Genomic DNA, 23,072 nt, shown 5'->3' on the forward strand with positions numbered 1-23,072 from the left:
TCATGGATGACTTCCATTAACCGAGGGGTCTGTGGACCCACGTTTGGAACCCTCAAGTCCCGTCCACTTGTCAGTCACCAAATCAATGCAAATATTCCATACGTCATTGTAACAGGTACCTTAATGTAATTCATTCAGGTGCATGTTACAATGATGTGTAGTGTGTAGGCCTCCGTTAGTCTCAATAGACTATGGATCTGCACCTTGGAAAGTTTCCAGGGCACAAGCCTGGGCAAGGTTTTTTAATGGAAGACCGGCAGTTACCCAAGCTGCAAGTCTCCCCTCTCCATGCCAGCGTTGTTGTCCAAGGGAAGGGCATTAGGACCCTTACAGCTTGACACTGTATTCATGATGATTGCTTTATACAGTCTGATTAATTTAGCTTCTTTGTAGTTTTATCAGAACATAAAAGTGGCAAATGGAATATGATGTTGGAAAATGCATGGTCATGCACTTTGGTTGTAGAAATAAATGTGCAAACGATTTTCTAAATGGGAGAAAATCCAAAAACTCTGAGATGCAAAGGGCCCTGGGAGACCTTGTGCAGAATAACCTAAAGGTTAACTTGCAGGTTGAGTCGTTGGTGAGGAAGGCAAATGCAATGTTAGCATTAATTTCAAGAAGTCTAGTATACAAGAGCAGGGATGTGATGCTGAGGCTTTATAAGGGACTGGTGAGGTCTCATCTTGAGTATTGTGAACAGTTTTGGGCTCCTCATCTTAGAGGAGATCAACTGGCATTGGAGAGGGTCCAGAGGAGGTTCACAAGGATGATTCCAGGAATGAAAGGGTTATCATACAAGGAATGTTTGATGGCTCTGGGTCTGTACTCTCTGGAATTTAGAATGATGAGGTGGGTTCTCAATGAAACCATTCGAATGTTGAAAGGCCTGGACAGAATAGATGTGGAAAGGATGTTTCATGTGGTGGGAGAATCTAGGACAAGAGGGCATAGCCTCATGAAAGAGGGCATCCATTCAAAACAGAGATGCAGAGAAATTACTTTAGCCGGAGGGTGGTGAATTTGTGGAATATGTTGCCACGGGCAGCTGTGGAGACCAGGTCATTGGGTGTATTTAAGGCAGAGATTGATAGATTCTTGATTGTACATGGCAACAAAGGTTGTGGGGAGAAGGCCAAGAAATGGAGTTGAGGAGGAGAGAAAAAAAGAATCTGCCATGTTTGAATGTTGGAAAAGACTTGATGGGCCAAATGGCCTAATTCTGCTCCTACGTCTTATGGTCTTATAAAGCAATATAGAACACAGCAGTGAAATGGGCTGTTTAGCTCAAGATGTCTGTATTGACCATTATGTCAAATTAAACTGATGCCTTCTGCTTGCACATATAACCATATAACCACTTAACAATTACAGCATGGAAACAGGCCATCTTGGCGCTTCTAGTCCATGCCGAACTCACCTAGTCCCACTGATCCGCACTCAGCCCATAACCCTCCATTCCTTTCCTGTCCATATACCTATCCAATTTTACTTTAAATGATAATACCGAACCTGCCTCTACCACTTCTACTGGAAGCTTGTTCCACACAGCTACCACTCTCTGAGTAAAGTAATTCCCCCTCGTGTTACCCTTAAACTTTTACCCCCTAACTCTCAACTCATGTCCTCTTGTTTGCATCTCCCCTACTCTCAATGGAAAAAGCCTATCTACGTCAACTCCATCTATCCCCCTCATAATTTTAAATACCTCTATCAAGTCCCCCCTCAACCTTCTACGCTCCAAAGAATAAAGACCTAACTTGTTCAATCTTTCCCTGTAACTTAGATGCTGAAACCCAGGTAACATTCTGGTAAATCTTCTCTGTACTCTCTCTATTTTGTTGACATCTTTCCTGTAATGCAGTGACCAGAACTGTACACAATACTCCAAATTTGGCCTTAACAATGCCTTGTACAATTTTAACATTACATCCCAACTCTTATACTCAATGCTCTGATTTATAAAGGCCAACATACCAAAAGCTTTCTTCACTATCCTATCCACATGAGATTCCACCTCCAGGGAACTATGCACCATTATTCCTAGATCACTCCGTTCTACTGCATTCTTCAATGCCCTACCATTTACCATGTATGTCCTATTTGGATTATTCCTACCAAAATGTAGCACCTCACACTTATCAGCATTAAACTCCATCTGCCATCGCTCAGCCCACTCTTCTAGCTGGCCTAAATCTCTCTGCAACCTTTGAAAACCTACTTCATTATCCACAACACCACCTACCTTAGTATCATCTGCACACTTACTAATCAAATTTACCACCCCATCATCCGGATCATTAATGTATATGACAAACAACATTGGACCCAGTACAGGTCCCTGAGGCACACCACCAGTCACCGGCCTCCAACCTGACAAACAGTTATCCACCACTACTCTCTGACATCTCCCATCCAGCCACTGTTGAATCCATTTTATTACTTCAATATTAATACTTAACGATTGAACCTTCCTAACTAACCTTCCATGTGGAACCTTGTCAAAGGCCTTACTGAAGTCCATATAGACAACATTCGCTGCTTTACCCTCATCAGCTTTCCTAGTAACCTCTTCAAAAAATTCAATAAGATTTGTCAAACATGACCTTCCATGCACAAATCCATGTTGACTGTTCCTAATCAGACCCTGTCTATCCAGATAATTATATATACCATCTCTAAGAATACTTTCCATTAATTTATCCACCACTGATGTCAAACTGACAGGCTTATAATTGCTAGTTTTACTCTTAGAGCCCTTCTTTGAACAATGGAACCACATGAGCAATACGCCAATCCTCCGGCACTATCCCCGTTTCTAATGACATTTGAAATATTTCTGTCAGAGCCCCTGCTATTTCTATACTAACCTCCCTCAAGGTCCTAGGGAATATCCTGTCAAAATCTGGAGATTTATCCACTTTTATATTCCTTAAAAGCGCCAGTACTTCCTCCTCTTTAATTGTCATAGTTTCCATAACTTCCCTACTTGCTTCCCTTACCTTACACAATTCAATATCCTTCTCCTTAGTGAATACCAAAGAAAAGAAATTGTTCAAAATCTGCCCCATCTCTTTCAGCTCCACACTTAGCTCTCCACTCTGATTCTCTAAGGGACCAATTTTATCCCTCACTATCCTTTTGTTATTAATATAACTGTAGAAACCCTTTGGTTTTATTTTCACCTTACTTGCCAAAGCAATCTCGTATCTTCTTCTAGCTTTTCTTATTTCCTTCTTAAGATTCCTCTTACATTCTTTATATTCCTTGAGCACCTCATTTACTCCATGCTGCCTATATTTATTGTAGATATCTCTCTTTTTCCTAATCAAGTTTCCAATATCCCTTGATACATGATACATATCCTACCATTCCTTGGATATTTATGTCTCTATCTCAAAGGCTTGTAAACAACCCTGTCAAATCTGCTTGAACCACCAACCCTAGAATCACATTTGAGGCACCCACCACTTACTGTGTAAAGAACCTTGCCTTGCACATCTCTTTTTAAACTTTCCTCTTCTCAGCTTAAAGCTATACCCTCTAGGACTCGGTATTTCTACCTGAGGATGTGTAATCTGATTGCCAACCCTATTTATGCCTCTCGTTATTTTATAAACCTCTCTCAGGTCTCCCCTTGGCCTCTGACACTCCAGAGAAAACCGACCTCTCCTTTTGCTCATACCCTGTAGTCCAGGTGTTCCCAACCTGGGGTCCACGGACACCTTAATTAACTGTATGGGTCTATGCCATTAAAAAAAGGTTGGTAGCTCTTGCTCTAATCCAAGCAGCATCCTAGTAAAAGCTTTATGCACCCTTTGCTTGTCGGGTTCAAACATTTCTTGCTCCTGAAAAGAATCATAGAAGCAATGTAGCTTCAGAGGAGGTCACTTATTCTATTAAGCCATGACAACTTCTGGTAAAACCTACCCAGTTTTTTTCCCTCTATTTTGTTAGCCTGTTCCCTGTGGTAATGCATTTATTTTTCTTTCAAGTACTTAACCAATTCTCTTTGGAAAGACATGTCTGACACCACAGGAATCCCATCCAAATCACCATAGCTCAGTCCTTGAAAATGGATCAAGGTGTAAAGCTTGCTAACAATTTTTAACTGGCTTTTCACCAAGTTCCTGACTCTTTGATGTGTGTCAGATGTTTTAAGAGATATAGTTGCACACATCACCTGTTTAACATACACAATGTAAGGGATGAACTCCAATATCTATGCCTATGTGTCCAAACAAAATTAATATTCTTAACATAAAGTTTTTGAAGTTGAAAACTGAAGAGGAATGTATCTTATCACACAGCTGGGCATGATGGAGCCTACCGGACTCAAAACTGGGTTTTTCAGTTTGAGATAGCTCACTCATTCCTTCTATTTGCATCAGAATGATGATTTCTGCCTGTCTTCATTTCAATAATAAAATAAATGACTATTTATATAGCACCTTTCATACATTAAGATGCTGGCTCAAAGTACTTTATACAGATTGTAAAGGTAAATTAATATAGTTATAAAAATACAAAACAAAATTGAAAATCGTAAGCAAAGACAAATACTTTGTAGACTAAAATGCAATTGAATATACCAAATTATATAAATATAATCAACATCAACAGGCATTAAGTAATCCTATAAGTAGGCCACATTTAAAAAAAAGTAGGTTTTTCAAAGTTTTTTGAAATGTTCCACAGTACTAAACTGGAATAACTCAATTGGTAGAGTATTCCAGATTTTTGGAGCATAAGAGCAAAATGTCACATTACTAGTTCCTATGTGCTTGCCTTTAGGAACATTAAGCAAACCAGTATTCGTAGATCTAAGATTACAACTTTGGCTATTTCTATTTCTTTTGTATAGTTGGACTTGTTGGGGATATTCCACAGATTCACTATTAATAATACAATCAAAATAGTGTAATGTGGTGATAACTGCCCCTATTAACCTTTTTGATCTCACTGTATTCAAGATATTTTCTTTGTTCCTCCCATTCTGCCCTAATCTTTGCTGCTACTGAAAGCTAACTAGAGTTTTCCTCTTTACCAGCTCCAAGTCCGAAACATTAACTGTTTCTCTTTACTTAGATCACGCCGTATTTGCTGAGTTTTCCCAGAATTTTCCATTTTTACTGTTGTCGTCCTTGGCTTACCACTGAAGCAGTAGGCATCATGGTGATCTGTGGGGTCAGGATAGCCAGTCTGGTTGATAAAACGGTACACGGTCCTAACTCCTAATAGGTTGCCGCCACAGTTGGGTCTTCGTTTTGAGATTGGGTATCTAACACTGCCGTCAGCCAGCCAGCCTGTATTGCACTGATCCATGCCATCTTTCCATGCCAGGTATAACTGCCCGGTGGTGGCTAACTGAGCTCCCTTGTCTAGGCAAGCTTCTATTGCTTCCCTGAAGGCGTATCTTCCAGTGGTAGTAATGTAGAAGACCTTGCCTAGAAACAAAAGGGCAGAAAGCAGACAATCAATGATCTAAAAATTCAAAAAATGCTCTTGACAAAAACTATTGACATGAAAAAATAAGGAGCTAGACATGGAAATGAAAGAGTATTCCTTTCTTCATTCTTATATAAACATGCGTATAGCTCTTTAGGTCAACCTGTCATTGTTCAATGTGCAGGGAATATCACTCGGAGGCTCTTATCTATCTATCTACCCGTCTCTTTATTTATTTGTTTGTTTGTTCCTATCTTAATCACAGGAACATTTACAATGACCAGACAATCTACTAACTGGTACATCTCTGGAATGTGGGGGGAAACTGGAGGAAACCCACGTATTCATAGGGAGGACATATAAACTCCATATAGAAGCTGCCAGATCCAAACCCTAATCTCCGACGCCCCGAGTTGTAATAGCATCAGGCTGATCACAACACTACCATTGTGCTATAATTTTTTTTGTGACTGTGTGTGCTGGATCATAGCTGCATGTTTTGTGTGTGACTATATGCAATGTGCTTTTACGCCTTGGTCCCAGAGGAATGATGTTTCATTTAGCTGCATACGTGTGTATGATTGAACGACGATAAACTTGAACTTGAATAAGATGGCAGCATCCAAGACAACCACAACTTCAGTAAAGCAGCGCTACATCTGCTTTTCACTATAATAGGCTTTGATTTTTTTTTGTTCCAATTGTATAAATGCGTCGAATGGGTATTTAATTTATGCTCTTCTTGGGAACGTTGTGCATCTGATGCAATGCATCTGTGCTACTGCAGGAAGTAATTTTTTTTCCTTGCACTTCTGTATGCATGTACTTGTGCATATGACAATAAATTTGACTTTGATTTTAACTAAAACACTAGCCCATTTTCTCCGTGAACCCATTTTCTCCTTCCATGCAACCTCATTTACGGATCTCAGAGTGAATTTCTCCAGACAAAAATATATCTCTCACCTTGCAATTCCTCTGCAAAGCAATAAACATCATAAGTTTCATTGGTGTCTCTAATGCCATATGATCTTACTCCTGGGTACTCATCCAAGTTACCATAGCATCCCTCTCGTGGTTTGTGAATTGGATACCTGTGAAAAGAATTTCAGAAATATGTCTCAGGGATTCTGTTAGCATTGTCTCTTTATTCACTGTAAATATTGGACTCAACTGTAAAAGATTAAAAGAAGACATAACAGGAACTAACAGTCTGAGCCCAAACTAACATCCTTCGTCTTCTGTCTCATTCTACGTTTTGGATTAAGACATATTTGGACAAGAAGCATGCTGGAGGAACTCAGAAGATTGGCAAGCATCTGTGCAGAGGAACGGACGGTCCATCAGTCCATGATCTGGGACTAGAAGAAGCACCCGATCCAAGACCTTGACTGTCCATTTCATTTCAGAGATCCTGCTGGACCAGTTGACTCCCTCTGACATTTTCTTTGTTGCTCCAGAATTAATCTTCCTGAGCTCTCGTGGTTGATATTTATTCACTTCATCCGCATGGTTTGTCTTGCCCTTATAGGGCTGAGAACCCTATGTTCAATTCAGTCGGACAATGCTATGGGTCCCATGGAACAGGGTGAGGAGATTTCCTTCCTCAATAACCATTTGCAAACTGCATAAGACCAGAAGATATAGGAGCAAAATTAGAGGATTTGCCCCATCAAGTCTGTTTCACCATTCCATCATGGCTGATATATTACTCTTCTCAACCCCATTCTTCTGTCTTCTCCCCTTAACCTTTGATGCCTTGACTAATCAAGAACCTATCAACCTCTGATTTAAATATGCTCAATGACTTAGCCTCCAGCAGGTTGTGGCCATGAATTCCAATGATTCAGCTTCTCTCTAAAGAAATTCCTTCCCACCTCAGTTCTAAATAGTCAGCTCTCTATTCTGAGGCTCTGTCCGCTCATACTGTACTGGATTCTCCCGCTATAGAAAACATCATCTCCACATCCACTCTATCTAGGCCTTTCAATATTTGATAGGTTTCAGCATTCGATAAGTTTCTTCTAAACTCTAGTAAGTACAGGCCTGGAGCCATCAAACGCTCCTCATACAGTATGTTAACCCATTCAGTCCCGGAAATATTCTCATGAACCTTCTCTGGACACTCTCGAGTGCCAGCGATGGTCAGCAAAATGCTGACCAGTGTATGTTTGAAGGGTAAGATTAGATAAAGATTAGCTGTATTGTCACATTGAAACATCAAAACATATAGTGAAATGCATTATTTGCATCAATGGCCAACATAGTCTGAGGGTGTGGTGTGGGCTGCCTGCAAGGGTCGCCATGCTTCCAGCACCAACGTGGCATGCCCATATCTTACTAACTAGCCCATACGTCTTTTTGGTGTGTGGGAGAAATCCTGAGCACCAAGAGGAAATCTACACGGTCACAGGCAGAACATACAGACTCCTTACAGATGTGAGATCATCTCTCACATGCTAAAGCATAAAGTGAACCACTCACTGTGTTTGTTCCAAAAGATAATCTGTACACTCACTTTCCACCCCACGTTGAAGAAAACAGTACTTTGCCAATGTCTTAGGCACGCATATATGGCTAGGGTGCCTAAGACTTTTGCACAGTACTGTATTTGTCAATGTGGAGCATAAAGCGAGTTGTAAATCCAGCAGGAGCAGTTGGGAATGCTGAGGGTGGAGTGCTACGGGAGGGGTGTGGGACATGTGGTAGAGGAGGAGTGCCAGGGATAGTGGGGGTGGTTGACACATCCAGTTCTGAGACACCAGGCAAGATCGTTTGACTCCAAACAACGGGTTTATTGATCATTACATAACATCTCTCTGGTGCTTCCCACTCCCTCACCCCTTTTCCAAACCACGAACCCCCTCTCCCTGCCCCCTTCCCACTCTCAGTCCACAACAGAGATTCATATTAGAATCAGGTTCATCATCACTCACGTCTGTCACGAAATTTGTTCTTTTTTGCAGCAGTACAGTGCAATACATAAAGTACAGTACTGTGCAAAAGCCTTAGGCACCGAAGATATATATAGATGTACACATAAAGATAAATGGTGACAAGTTCCTTTGGAATTAATGGAGCCTCACAATGCACTGGAAGTTTATGGACTGATTGCTTCCATAGAAGTTTGCTTCCCACTGTAGACCCTTCTCTCACATAGAGCACCCCCATTCCACAAAGGTTATTGAGGCAACACATGGAATCGGTCCAGACCTTACAGTTTGATCAGACATCCAGCCAGCATCACACTGATCAAATCCATCATCATAAGCTGCTTGTAGTTGTTCTGGGGTTGCAATGACAGCGGAGTTTTCGATACACGCCTGCTGAGCTTTGTAGAAGTTGAGGGTGTACCTGCTGGAGATGGCGCGATAATGGAAAACAACTCCTGGAATCAGAAAAGAAAAGACACATAACGACCACCTTCCTGGTTTGAACTATTGCATTTTTAAGAGTAAAAACAATCAAGCTTCTGGAAGAGCTCAACAGAGGGAAAAGGACATAGTACACACAGTACCGTGCAAAAGTCTTAAGGCATACAGTATATATATAGCTAGGGTGCCTAAGACCTTTGTACAGTACTGTATTTGTCAATGTGGAGCGGAGAGCGAGTTGCTAAATCTGGCAAGAGCAGAAGGTGATGGGAATGGTGAGAGTGGAGCAGGAGGGGTGTGGGACGGGTGGCAGAGAAGGTGCTGGGACACAGTCGGGGGCGGGGGGGAGAAGGCTGAGGTGGCGCGGGTGCTGATACTTCAAGCCCTGACACACCAGGCAAGGTCATTTGATTCCAATCTGCCTTATTAAGCCAATTAGTATGGCAAAAGTACCATTATGGTAAAATGGCGGTGCAGTTGTATACTGTGGTTTCCACGGGCCCAACCAAAGGTGTCTTTTTTAAACATAGGTTTTACAATCGCAAGACCCTGCTGGACATTAAGAACTTAAAGTACTGCAGGTCTACCCCATCAGTGAGCTGCTCATTGCCAAGGAGCTAGTCTTGGCGAGGATCGTGCTGCTGCCTGAGTCAGAGAGGCACCGGAGGAATCGGTGCGCGAAGGCGGTGTGCGGTCTAACAGCGAGAGATCTTCTCAGTCACTTTTCTTGTGATCAGACGACCCCACTGGATACTGTTAATGTGGAATGCTGCGAGTCCGACTCATGAACTTGTTGGTGGATGGCCAGAAGAGCCCTGTGATCGTGGTATAGTGAGGACTGGGCCCCAAGCTGCAGCCTTACCTGTTTACAGCCGCCCAGGAGAGGGGCGCTGGAGTTGGTGTGTTCCACCCAAGTGCTGGGGTGGCGTGGCGCAGTGTGCAAGCAGGAGTCGGGACAGCCTACCTGTGTTCACTCGGCAGAAGACAAGCCTTAGCGTGCTCAACTGCAGGCTGCTACACCATTCACAGACTCAGGGTCTTCGATTATATCTTTTTTGTGTGACGGCATTTTACTGATGACTTATATGTGATTGCTATCTCATATCTACTGTACGTGCCTTGTATTGTGTGTGACTACTGGTACTGTGATTTGCACCTTCACCCAGGGTAACGCTGTTTAATTTGTCTGTAGTTATGGGTACTCTCATATGGTTGAGTGACATTTGAACTCGACCTTGATTTAACTCGATGCCTAAAATGCGAGGCATGAGAACAATTAGAGTAACAGTAAATGAAGCTTTTCGTTTACCTTTGACAAGCAACTCTACAACGTCCTGGCTGTCCTCAATACCATGCATCACCTCACAGCGGTACATTCCAGAGTCATGTGACAGCAGTTTATCCAGCTGCAGGGTGGCATCTCCTGGAATTTCATGGTAACTTGGAAGCTGGACTCGCCCTTTGTACTCCTGGTTGATCTTAACTTTTCCGGAAATGGCAACCACGATGACCGTCTCTTTTCCGCCTTCGGTGATTTTGGTCCATTTGATTCTCGGGGAGAGCTGAGACGCCGGGGGAGAGTCCGGGGAGGAGGGTGTGGCGGAGATGAAGTAGCAGGGAATGGTCACGGAGCTTGCAAGCGCAGACTTCACTGGTGACTGCGCCGCAATCTTCACACTCAGTGCCCTAGCATTATCTAGCAAACGGGGAGAAAAGAAGACACTGTCTTACTCTGGGAATGAGCCATAACAGTTACTTCTGTACCTCTGCTGCACCATCAGTAGGAGCAAACTTTAGATTAGCTGAACTTTATTTGTCAGATGTACATCGAAATGTACAGTGAAATGTGGCGTTTTTCATCAGCGGCCAACAGAGTCTGAGGATTATGCTGGAGTGTTGTCATGCTTCCTGCATGGCATGCCCACACTTATCAACCCTAACCCAAATGCCTTTGGAATGTAGGAGGACACTGGAGCAGCCGGTAGAACTCCACCCGGTCACGGGGAGAACGTACAAGCTCCTTACAGTCAGCGGCGGGAATCGAACCCCGATTCCTGCCATTGTAAAGTGTTGCAATAACCACTCTGCTACTGTGCTGTCTTACTCCAAGAATGGACCACACAATACATCCTCCACATGAAACATTCACTCCTTACACTTCTGGCACACTTTTAGTGCATCATCTGTAAGATTCTCTGTAGCAACTTTCCAAGGCTTCCATCCCCAAACTGATATCCTCACCCACTTGGAGGTACAAGATCACAGAAGCAAGTCATGCATCATTCTGACTTGGAAATACATCGTCATCCCTTCACTATTGCTTCATCAATATCCTGAAAACACGCTCTCAACAACACTGGGAATACTCTCACCAGACTGTCAGGTCTTATGAAGGAGGTTCACCCCCAGCTTCTCAAGTGCACTCAGCGAAGGTTTATAAATGCTGGCATCAACAGTGAAGAACTCAAGAATTAAAAAGATGCAGTATGATAAAAATTGCAATCTCAAGTAATATTCTGAAAATTTGTAATGTGTAAATTCCTCAGGGTATCTTGACACTGGTTTGAAACTTTTCCTAGAAGCTTGCGAGCCCAAGTTATGCTGATGGCTTCCCGGTCAAGGCTCAGCATAGTTCATAGGCAGCTGGGTCTAAATATATATTGTGTCTCAGCAATGACTTGACATTAATCCACAGACTAATCTTAAAAACGATGTAGATGAAATTTGAAAAATCCCCATGTGTTTATTTGCACTGATAGAATCACTGCAGCTCCCAGAAATGACAAGTTGAATATCTGTTGAAAGTGTTAGAATTATTACAGATCGAGGTAAAACATAATTTCACAATTTAGATATTAATAAATAATCTTTAATGCATGACTTACCAGAAACTTCAACAGAAACAGTTGCTGCGATGACTCGCAAACATACAAATACTAAAAGCAGAGTGGTCATAATTTACCTAGAAAAAAGAAAGATAAAGAGTGAGTTAATGTCATTAGTCCTGAACAAATATTGATGAATGTCGAAGGGCTTTGTCCGATGGAGCAATAAACAAAGAGTCCCGATTTAGGGTCCCGGTACGAAACGTCGACTGTTTACTCTTTTCTACATATGCTGCCCGGCCTGCTGAGTTCCTCCTGCATTTTGTGTGTGTTGCTCTGGATTTCCCGTATCTGCAGTCTTTCTCATGATAGAAGGTATTGCCCACTTGGTGTATCATCAATTTATACCTCAAGGGAGTTCTAAGCTTGGAATAAGATTGGAAGAAATAGAAATATAGAAAACCTACAGCACAATACAGGCCCTTCGGTCCACAAAGCTGTGCTGAAAATGTCCTTACCTTAGCAATTACCTGGGGTTACCCATAGCCCTCTATTTTTCTAAGCTCCATGTACCTATTCAGGAGTCTCTTAAAAGACCCTATCGTATCTGCAATAAAAGACATGATTAAAGAAATGGCTTTTAACTATACAGTACTGTGCAAAATTCTTAGGCACATATATAGCTAGGGTGCTTAAGACTTGCACAGTACTGTGTTTGCCAATATGAAGCAGAGAGTTTGTTTGTAAATCTGGCGGGAGCAAAGCATGTTGGGAATGCCTAGGATGGAGCGCCATGAGAGGGGTTTGGGACAGATGGCAGAGAAGGAGAGGGTGGCACAGGTGCAGCCACACCCAGCTGTGAGACACCAGCCATGATTATTTGATCCCAAATGATTAGTTTATTGATCATTACATAATGTCTCCCTGGTACTTCCTGCATCCTCCCCTCTCCTTTCCTCTTTTCCCAACCATAATTCCCCTCTCCCTGTCCCCTTCCCACTCTCAGTCCACAATAGAGACCCATATCAGAATCAGGTTTATCATCACTCACATAGGTCACGAAATTTGTGGTGACAGTACAGTGCAATACATAAAATTACTATGGCACTGTGCAACAATCTTAGGCACCCTAGGCATATACATGTGTCTAAGACTTTTGCACAGTACTGTATTGCTCAAAGAAGACAAATGGTTTAAGATGGGAATTCAGAATTCTCCTTGCCCTTCCGTCATGAGGCACACGTGCTCGTCTCATCTGTTAGAGATATTGAGTGCTGCAGATTTGGAAATTCCTGAGATGAAGTAGGATTGGCCTGCTGAACTTAACAAGGAGACCCTGGGGTGTATTGCAGGACCATATCCCCCGTGGGCAGGGCCCAGAGATGGTCATTACACTCAACTTAGTAATGATGCCCTCATTCCTGATGTGCCCCTATGCATGTTTATCAGCTAGACAAGCTTATTTGGTTACTGTGGATATGTTCACCACACAGACTGTCAAAGGAAGTACGCCAGCAACTTCTCCGGGGCAATCAGCGATTGTAAGTATTTGCTGGCTGCACAATGGATGTCCACAAGCCACTCAAAAATGAGAAAAAAGATGCAGCATGATAAAGCTTACTAGGAAATATCCCTGTTATTACCTTGAAGGTATTACTCGCTTTCACAAATTCTACCGTCCGGCAGGAGAATGTGATGCATAAATACAGGAACGGTCAGGATGGGAAACAACTTCTTCCCTCAGGCCATTAGGCTTCTGAGTTCCCCACCACATCGCATGCAAAGTGTCACAGGATAATTTGTACTGTACCCTACAATATTTAATTTATCCACTTTTTAAAATCTATGTGTAATTCATTTGTAGATTTAATTCTTACTTTCTTAAGTTATTGTGTGTTATGTGTACCACTGTGCTTTACTCCCTGATTCAGAGAAATGTTGTCTCATTTGTTGGTATACACGTACATAGTTAAATAACAATAAACTTGACTTGACTTGATCTACGTAATACCAAATGATAGATAAAAGTTGATATGAAGGATAAAAGCAGATACAAACGTTCTGAGTGATCTACAGGGAAGAATACACTGAGTGACTCCTTACTGTGGGAAGTTAAAGCAATAATTGCAAATTCCCCCCCCCCACCCCCTCCTCATCTTACGAGGATGTTGCCTGGATTGGGGAGCATGCCTTATGAGAATATATTCAGTGAACTTGGCCATTTCTCCTTGGAGTGGTGGAGGATGAGAGGTGACCTGATAGAGGTGTACAAGATGATGAGAGGCATTGATCATGTGGATAGTCAGAGGATTTTTTTTTTCCCAGGGCTGAAATGGCTAGCACGAGAAGGCACAGTTTTAAGGTGTTTGGAAGCAGGTACAGAGGATTTGTCAGAGGTGAGTTTTTTACGCAGAGAGTGGGCAATGCATGGAATGGGCTCCCAGCAACGATGGTGGAGGCAGAAATGATAGGGTCTTTTAAGAGATTTCTGGATAGGTACACGGAGCTTAGAAAAATCTAGGGCCATGGGTGGCCCTAGGTGCTTTCTAAAGTAAGTACATGTTCAGCACAGCATTGTGGGCCGAAGGGCTTGTATGGTGCTGTAGGTTTTCTAAATGACACTGAGTATAGAGCATGGTCTCAGCATTCAGCTAAACAGTGAATCATTTATACCGATTATTTGCCGAGGGAGGGGAGGGACTTGTTTTGCTGTTGTTCTTGCTGCTTGTGGTAAATAAATGAATTAGACTTTGAATCTTAAGAAAGGAATAGAATCATTGTAGAAAGCTGGGTCAAGTGGATTCTATTTAGTCATTAAAGATGAGCTTCTGTCACTTAATTCTCCAACACACTCATACTCTGACTATTTTGGCTTCCTACTCTGCTCCAATGGAGGTCAAAGTAACACTCAGTTTACAGACCTGAACTGTTAACTCTGTTAACAGTTAGCTCTCTCCACAGGTTCTGCCTGACCTGGCCTGTATCTCCAACATTTTCTGTCCTAATCTCATATAAGTTATTTAGAATTTCTACTGATGTGGCCAGGTAGATTTTATTCAAACCTGTTCTGGTTTTTATAAACTAGTTTGATTTACAGTCTGAAGATTGACCAAGTGAAGAGTATCATGCAAATGCTCCCTCTAGCGGCTTGGTGTTGACATAGCAGGTCAGGTGGACTCAGCTTCTGTACAATAAGTCATTCTTGGCTGGGTCTGCAGTCCAGAAGATTAAATTCTGCTTCGCATCCCAGGGTTAAAGGGGAGGGAGAAACACGGCCTGCCATAGTTCTTGTCCCTGATTGCCTTCACTTTCAGCACCTGCACAAAATGAACTAAATGCGGATTCAATGGGGAGTGAGGCAGTACGATAAAAACAACAACAAAAAATGCTGGAAGTACTCAACAGGCTGGGCTGCATCTGTGGGAAGAGAAATAGAGCTCATGTTTTCTCAGAACTGGGAAGGAAACCAAAGTAGCTTTTTAAGCTGCAAGGAGTGTGGGGGAGTGGTATGTGTCTGAGAGCGTAAAACTGGGCCAGCCAAGGAGGTATGTTGAAATTAGTGATAGAGCATTGCTCGATTCTTAGGCTGAGTATGAGAGCATTGATGCATCTACATGAATTTGATTTTTACCACAGTAACTAGATTTAAATCCAGGTAATTCAATAAGGTGGCATAGTTGGTTGAACTGTGTCCTGTGGCTCCAGCGACCTGTTTTTCATCCTGTGCTGAAGTCTCAGTGATTGTGTTTTCTGTAGGTGCTCTAGTTTCCTCTCACATCCCAAAGTTGTGTTTGGTAGTAGATTAATTGGTCAATGTAATCTGGTGTGTAGGTGAGTGGTAGAACCACAGAAGGTGTTGATGGAAATATGGGAAGAAAAAAATGAGTTAAAGTGGGATTTGTGTCTAGCATAAAGATAAAGTAATAAAGGTCAACTTTATTTGTCACATGTACTGTACATTGAAACACTGAAACAGCGTCCTTTGTGTCAACAACAAATGTGGCATGGTAGCGTAATGGTTAGCACAATGATTTATAGCACAGGTGACCCAGGGTCATCTTCCGCCGCTGCCTGCGAGGAGTTTCTATGTTCTTCCCGTCACCGCATGGATTTCCTCCGGGTGCTCTGCTCTCCTCTCACCGTCCAAAGTCATACTGGTTGGTAGGTTAATTTGTCATTGTAAATTGTCCTGTGATTAGGCTAGGGTTAAGTTGGGGGGTTGATGGGTGGTGTGGCTCGAAGGGACAGAAGGGCCTATTCCATGATGTAGCTCAATAAATAAATACAAAGCTGAGCTGTGGGCAGCCCACAAGTGTTGCTAAGCTTCTAGAACCAAAGTAGAACACTCACAACTTACTAACACTAAACCATGTGTCAGATGGAAACTGGAACTCTCAGAGGAAACTCATGGGGTCACGAGGAGGATGTACAAACTCCTTACAGACAGTGGCAGGATTTAACCCTGTTGTTCCAGTTGCTGGCGCTGTAAAGCCTTATGCTAACCGTTACACTACCGTGTCGCCATCACAAACTTGGTGGGCCAAAGGGCTTGTTTCCGTGTTGTGTTTTTCTGTGATTCCATATCTGTAATTAAAACAATTCTCAGTAACAATAAACACAAATTTAGCTGATTGCATAGAACAAAAGGACTACAGCCATGTCATAGGGTTTGGAGGCTTGTTTGCCTCAACGACCCGGAGGACTATGTTGGTTGGAGTCAGGGCTTTATGCATTGGCTCTTGGTAGGGTCACCCATGGCAAAGGGTAGAGGCCAGACTAAGAGTGGTCCATTGGTCCTCCAGGTTTGGGGGTTCAGCTCAGGACTAACAACCCTGACTTGCAAAACAAAACTGTTATGGAAACAGCAGTGAAGAATTCTTCTACAACTGAATGGCCAAGGACTGACAGAGATGAAGGATCTTCATTGCTGCCCTAAACACCAGCAGCAGAACAGGCAGTAAGCAAGTAAAGTATTCTTATATTGAATGTTTAATGTAATTGCTGGGATGTGAGATGATTGCCTCTGTGTTTGGCATCAGATGAAGAGGAGGTCAAAGACAGGGTAATGATACCCAACGAAAGCAAATAGTGACTTAACACATCAGAAGCCTTTTGCCAATAGAGAGTCCCCATGCCTGAATAACCAAAGCTCCAAATTCAGAACCTTTGGGGGAGGAGATTTAAAATAGCAGAAACTTGAAAAGTGGTCTCAGCTAATCTCATATAACTATATAACAATTACAGCACGGAAACAGGCCATCTCAGCCCTTCTAGTCCGTGCCGATTTTTTTTATTTAAAAAAAAATATTTTAAAGTTAATGATTGGGGGAAGAATATCATGGGATTTTATTTATATCACTTTGCAGTTCATCACTAAGTTGGTTGCAATTTGAAATGTTGCAATGAGCACAACTTCCTGTTAATCATTTTATAACTCTGATCAACTAGTTACTGTCTGATCAACACCTGGTTCAGTCCACTAAAGCTTTAATTTTATAATCCTCAATCCTTCAATGGCTTTGATCGATCTAACACACTCCTTCAACCCAGCAACTCTCTGAGATACCTGCACCTCGCCACTTCTGACTCCTAAACCCCTTCCTATTTCAATTGCTCAACCAAAGACACCATTACTGCCAACTGGCTGGATCCACACATCGGAATTCTTCAATTAAAGCCAAAAGTGCTGGGAAAACTCAGCAGGTCAGACAGCGTCCGTGGAGATGCTGAGGGTGGTGGCTGAGGCTGATACACTTGAGACATTTACGAGACTCATTGGCATATGGATGAGTGAAAAATGGAGGGTTAAGGGGTGCGTAGGAGGCAGGGAGTCAGTTTATATAGGTCAGCACAACATTCATGAGCTGAGGGACACTACTGTTCTATGATTTATTTATCTAGAGCAGGGATTCCCAACCCTTTTTATGCCATTAACTATCATTAACTGAGGGGTCCAGTTAATCAACATCATCATCACCCATGGACACTAGGTGGGGAACCCCGTATGTAAAGATACAGTGTGGTCCAGGCCATTAGAGCCCAATGAGCCAAACTACCCAGCAAACCATCTCTTTATCACTAAACTATTTACAGGACGATTAACCAGGACCCATTAGCTTACTAACCAGTCAGTTTTTGGATTATGTGGGGAAACCGGAGCACCCGGAGGAAACCCAAGCGGTCACGGGGAAACTCCCTACTGACAACGCTGGGATTGAACTCCAAGCTCCAGAATGTGCTGAGCTGTAATCGCATTATGCTAACTACTATGCTACCACGGTGCCCATGTCCTACGTCAATCTCTCCCTGTTTCATCTGAAGTTCCCAACTGGTTTAAGAAGACTACTATCATTCCAGTATCTAAGAAAAAACAAGGTCACTTGCCTTAATCACTACTGTCTGGTAGTCTAATATTCACCATAATGAAGTGTTTCAAGAGGCTTGGAATGGACATGTGGAGCCAGATCTCATCTGGACCCTCCTAACGCATGCCAGCTTGTCCCCTCACTTCCTTACAATAGCTAGCTCTTTCAGTCTGGATAAAGGGTCTGAACTCAAAATGCTGACCTTTCCTTTCACAGGCACGGCATTATCAGCTGATTATCTACTGCTCCGGATTCTGGCATCTGCAGTGTCTTGCGTCTCCACTTCACACCTGGCCCGGCTTGTTTCTGCCGCACTCCCTTTGTTAGTATGTGCTCTGAAGGTGTCAGTGAGCTAAGCCCCTGGTAACTTCAAAAAACTAATACCATGCTCACCAGGTTATTTGACTGCTAGAGAGATGGCAGTTCAACAAAAACCCATCTTCCTCCTGTTTTCTAGCTCTGAACTATAAAGATAATTAAAACAAAAACAAAGAGAGCCTTGGATAACTTATGTACCTCAGTTTTTACTTTAAACGAGGCATGCATCATGTGGTGACATGATGACGTATGCCATTTACATACTTTTACAGATAATCCGCAAAGTATTATATAAACAACAAAGAATGCTGAATCAAACAACCTATTTACAAAATTACTCAAATATTAGTGAAATATTAGATACGCAACACACCTCCCTTTTCACTGCAGCTGGGACTCATGTGGTTGTGATTAGGGGCAGGTGCTGAAGCTCATTTTCTGTCTCCGAACCTGAGAGTTTAGCATTCAGCTGTAGCTTTGTAATTGCCACTAACTTCGAAGTCAGTCAATTCAAAAATGAGTGTGAATTGGCCTAAGAAATCATACTGTTCTACGTTTAACATAGAACATTACAGCACAGTACAGTCCCTTCAACCCATGATGTTGTGCCTACCTTTTAACCTACTCTAAAATCAATCTAACCCCTCCCTTCAACATAAACCTCCATTTTTCTATCATCTGTGTGCCTAAGAGTGCCCCAAATATGCAGGTATATTTCTCTACCACCACCCCTGGCAGGATGTTCTGGCACCCACCACTATAAGAGCTTACCTCTGACTCCCCCCCCCCCCCACACTTTCCTGCAATCACCTTAATATTAACCCCCCTGCTATAAACCAGTACTGCCCTAGGAAAATGTCTCTAGTTATCCACTCGATCTAAGCCTCTTATCATCTTGTACACCTCTATCAAATGCGTCTAGGACAATAGGGCACAGACTCAGGATAGAGGGGCATCCATTTAAAACAGAAATGTGAAGAAATTTCTTTAGCCAGTGGGTGGTGAATTTGTGGAATTTGTTACCACAGGCAGCTTGGAGGCCAGATTGTTGGGTGTATTTAAGGCAGAGCTTGATAGGTTCTTGATTGGACACGGCATCAAAGATGATGGGGAGAAGGCCAGGGAGTGAAGCTGAGGAGGGCAAAAAAGGATCAGCCATGATTGAATGGTGGAGCAGACTTGATGGGCCAAATGGCCTGATCTGCTCCTATGTCTTATGGTCACATCACCTCTCACCCTCCTTTGCTCCAAGGAGAAAACCCTACTCTCTCATCCTATCCTGATAAGCCAAAATTCATGTCATTCTGTTCCACAGAGCAAAGAACCAACATAGAAAGAACTCTTACACTTTTAGAATATTTCAAAGCCAGTTAAATATGTCCAATATATCGACCGTCACCCTTGTAATGATAAAGGTAGATGACTTGTACAGATTCCATTGAAATAGCTAAAATCTATTGATTGGACAGCCTACTTTCCAAACTATACACCCAATACTGAAGGAATTCAGCATGTCAGGCAGTATCTATTGTGGAGAATAAACAGCTGATACTTTTGTCTGAGACCTTTCATCAGGACCGAAGCATTGACTATTTATTCCACCACACCTCCCCGCCAACCCAAAGGTGTGACCTGACTTGCTGATTAACTCCACCATTTTGTGTGCGTTGCTCAGGATTTCCAGCATCTGCAGAATCTCTTGTGCTTTTGCTTACTGAACTATTGGTTTCCAGTTAAATGTTGGTCAGGATATTGTGGAAACCTTCTTTGCTCCTCACACAAAGAGCATCTAAGACAGGGGATCCCAGCCTGGGGTCCATGGAATAGTAGCAGATAATGGCATAAAAAAGTTTGAGAACCCCTGATCTAAGAGATATAATATCCGAAAATTAATTTTAAAAAGGACTGCAGATGATAGAAATCTGAAATAAAAATGGAAAATATTGGAAACACTCAGCAGGTCAGACAACATCCATGGAAAGAAAAACATCTTATATCACAGAATGTATGGTTTCTTTAGGTACTGCCTGACCTGCTGGGTGTCTCTAGTGTTTTTTTGTATATACTTGAGCTATACCTAGGAGACAAAGAAATATCTCATTTTTATTTCTCATTTGAAGGATTACACATTGGATTATCAGCCTGGGTTAGCACGCTCAAGTCTCTGCACGTTCGGAGTTAGAGGCAAAGCAGTAACCTGCTGTATCAATAGGGAGCACAAGGCTGATCACATCCTTAACAGGTAGCTGGAGGATTAGAAAATAAAACAAAGATGCCCTCTGACCACTAAAGGGCCGAAATGTGCCTGAAGTGAACTTGCACCTCTCTTAAGAATCTTACATCTACATAAGAAGGCTTTATGCATTAGGCTTAGCCCAGAATGAGCATGGCAGGACGGGTTGTAAAATAAATATTTGACGAAGCTACTGTCAGCGTCGTTTCCGCACCTTGGTGCCCTGAAGTACAGACTCAGCGCTGCGAGGGAAGAGAGGTCTCAGGCTGACGGAGAAGAGGGCTGGCATCGCAGGAATCTAAATAAATACTTCTGTGTACTTAGTGTTTTTCCAGCTGTTTTAGGAGAAAAATTCCATTAAATCCTTATTCAGTTTTGGTCTCCTTTTAAATACTGGCCCTTTATGCAATTTGTTTATTGTTCAAATTTCTGGCCAGAAGTATAAAATAAGAATTTAATGGTAAATGGATTGCATTTAACTGGGAATAAGGAACAGAGCTGTTCATTCAATCCTGTAAAACCCAACAGTGACTCACTGATGCTTCATGCTAATCCACTAGATGTGAAGTTGCCTCCATAAGTTTCCCTCTGCCTCCGTTTTCTGTACCCCTCCGAAACCTGCCGAGGTATGATTTTGCTAATGTCCTACCCGGGCACTGCACCTTGAGCCTATTCAACAGGGAAGAACTCTTTTCTCTTCCAAGTCCCCTATCAGCTTATTTGACAAATCCTAGCAGGTAGTCTTTGGATAAAATGGCTGGAAGAGTCTTATCCATCAATTGGTGGAGCCCCACTCTCTCTCATGAGCCCTAAGGGCATTGAGGCAAATTAGGGCATCCAAGATGTCATTGATGCTGAAATTAAACTAACTAACTCAGCACAAACCAAGAAATGACGCTGTGCCGGCTTGCCCATAGAAGTCCACCTTGTTTATGGTGTGGAATGATCTTTTCTCGACTTAACTGCAGTGGATAGAAATTCACTAAATTGGATCAGTATCTGGGACGGCCAAATGCAATTCTGAGGCACTGGGGGGTGGGTATTTGGGATCCAAATGAACCCCTCAAGCAGATCAGCTAAAGTCTGGGGAGGAATTTCCCTGATTTTATTTTCTCCCTGCAAATTATCATCAACTTTATGGTTATATTGAAGGTTAATAGAATTGCTGCCCCACGGGGCAACCTTGAATTCAGTTGCTGACTGGTGGATTTTGCACGTTCTCCCTGCGACCATATTGGTTTCCTTAGGTGCTCCAGTTTTCAGAATTCAAAGTAAAATTTATTATCAAAGTACATATATGTCACCATGAGAATCACTTTCTTGCAGATATTCACAGTAAAGCAAAGAAACACAATAGAATCAGTGAAAAAAAAACTATGGACAAGCAACCAATGTACAAAAGAAGACAACTTGTCCAAATACAAAATAGAAACAGATAATAAGTATATAAGTAACTAAACGAGACCATGAATTGCAGAGTCCTGGAAAGTGAATCTAGAGGCCGTGGAATCAGTTTGGTGTTGAGGTGACTAAGTTATCCATGCTGGTTCAGGAGCCTGATGGTTGAAAGGAAATAACTGCTCCTGAACCTGTTGGTGTGGGATCTAAGGATCTTTAACCACCTCCCCGATGACAGCAGAGAGGAGAGAGGATGGTCTGGATGGTGGGGCTCATGCTGATGGATGCTGTTTTCCTTCCACCTCCCAAAGCAGAGTGGTTTGGTAGGTTAATTGGCTATTATATACTGCCCCTGGTGTAGGTGAACGGTGGAATTTGGGGAGGAGTTTGATGAAAATGTGAAGAGGGAAAAAAGGGATTAATGTCAGTTTAGTGAGGATGACTGGTTGATGGTGCAGATTCAGAGGGATGAAGGGGCTGCTTGTCTTCTGACTCTAGGACACAAAGAGAATGTTTCATGGTATAAAAAGAGTGCACTACATGATCAGAAAGTCTTTCCCTGCCCATTGTGGTTTGTGTGCTTGTGAACTGGAAATTTGGAGCTGACCAAGTACAGTTACTGAAGATGTCCCACAGGCTACAGACAGCTCGTTATATTAATACCAATGATATCCCTCTGAATAACACTTAAATCAAACTAATCTGAGTTGGGAATGCCCTCTGCTGGGTTGGTATTGTAATTCATTTTGAGTTCCTCCACCATCTTGTGTGTGTTGCATTGGTTTTTGTCATTCTTTCTGTGTAGTCCTGAATTTAAGTAAACACAATTACAATGACACAAGGAAAGTTTTGCTTGTACAGATTGGAAAGTAGTTTAATGGGTCAGTCAGAATCAGGTTTACTTCACTCATGTGTGTCATGAAATTAGTGCAATGCTATCAGTTACAATAAAAATATATTTAAAAAAAATCATAAACATAAGAGATCTTGCAGGTGCTGGAAATCCAGAGCAATAGGGACAAAATGATGGAGAAACTCAATAGGTCATGCAGCATCTTTGGAGAGGAACAAACAGTCGATATTTCAGACCAAGATTCTTCATCAGAAGATG

General features: G+C 42.4%; 1 protein-coding gene across 3 annotated transcripts in view; it reads right to left on the reverse strand.

The window, feature by feature from the left end:
• LOC132382569 (aggrecan core protein-like) overlaps positions 1 to 23,072 on the reverse strand; it is a 106,245-nt gene that overhangs the window by 52,417 nt on the left and 30,756 nt on the right. For all 3 annotated transcript variants that reach the window (XM_059952906.1, XM_059952905.1, XM_059952904.1), the window contains exons 2-6: positions 11,708 to 11,784; positions 10,132 to 10,518; positions 8,662 to 8,836; positions 6,415 to 6,542; positions 5,154 to 5,447 (exon numbers count right to left, since the gene is read on the reverse strand). In XM_059952906.1, coding sequence (XP_059808889.1) covers positions 5,154 to 5,447; positions 6,415 to 6,542; positions 8,662 to 8,836; positions 10,132 to 10,518; positions 11,708 to 11,777 — 1,054 coding nt within the window. In that variant the 5' untranslated portion in view covers positions 11,778 to 11,784. The remainder of the gene's footprint in view (positions 1 to 5,153; positions 5,448 to 6,414; positions 6,543 to 8,661; positions 8,837 to 10,131; positions 10,519 to 11,707; positions 11,785 to 23,072) is intronic.

Source organism: Hypanus sabinus, chromosome 28, assembly GCF_030144855.1.
Source record: "Hypanus sabinus isolate sHypSab1 chromosome 28, sHypSab1.hap1, whole genome shotgun sequence".
In the NCBI taxonomy this organism is placed as follows: domain Eukaryota; kingdom Metazoa; phylum Chordata; class Chondrichthyes; order Myliobatiformes; family Dasyatidae; genus Hypanus; species Hypanus sabinus.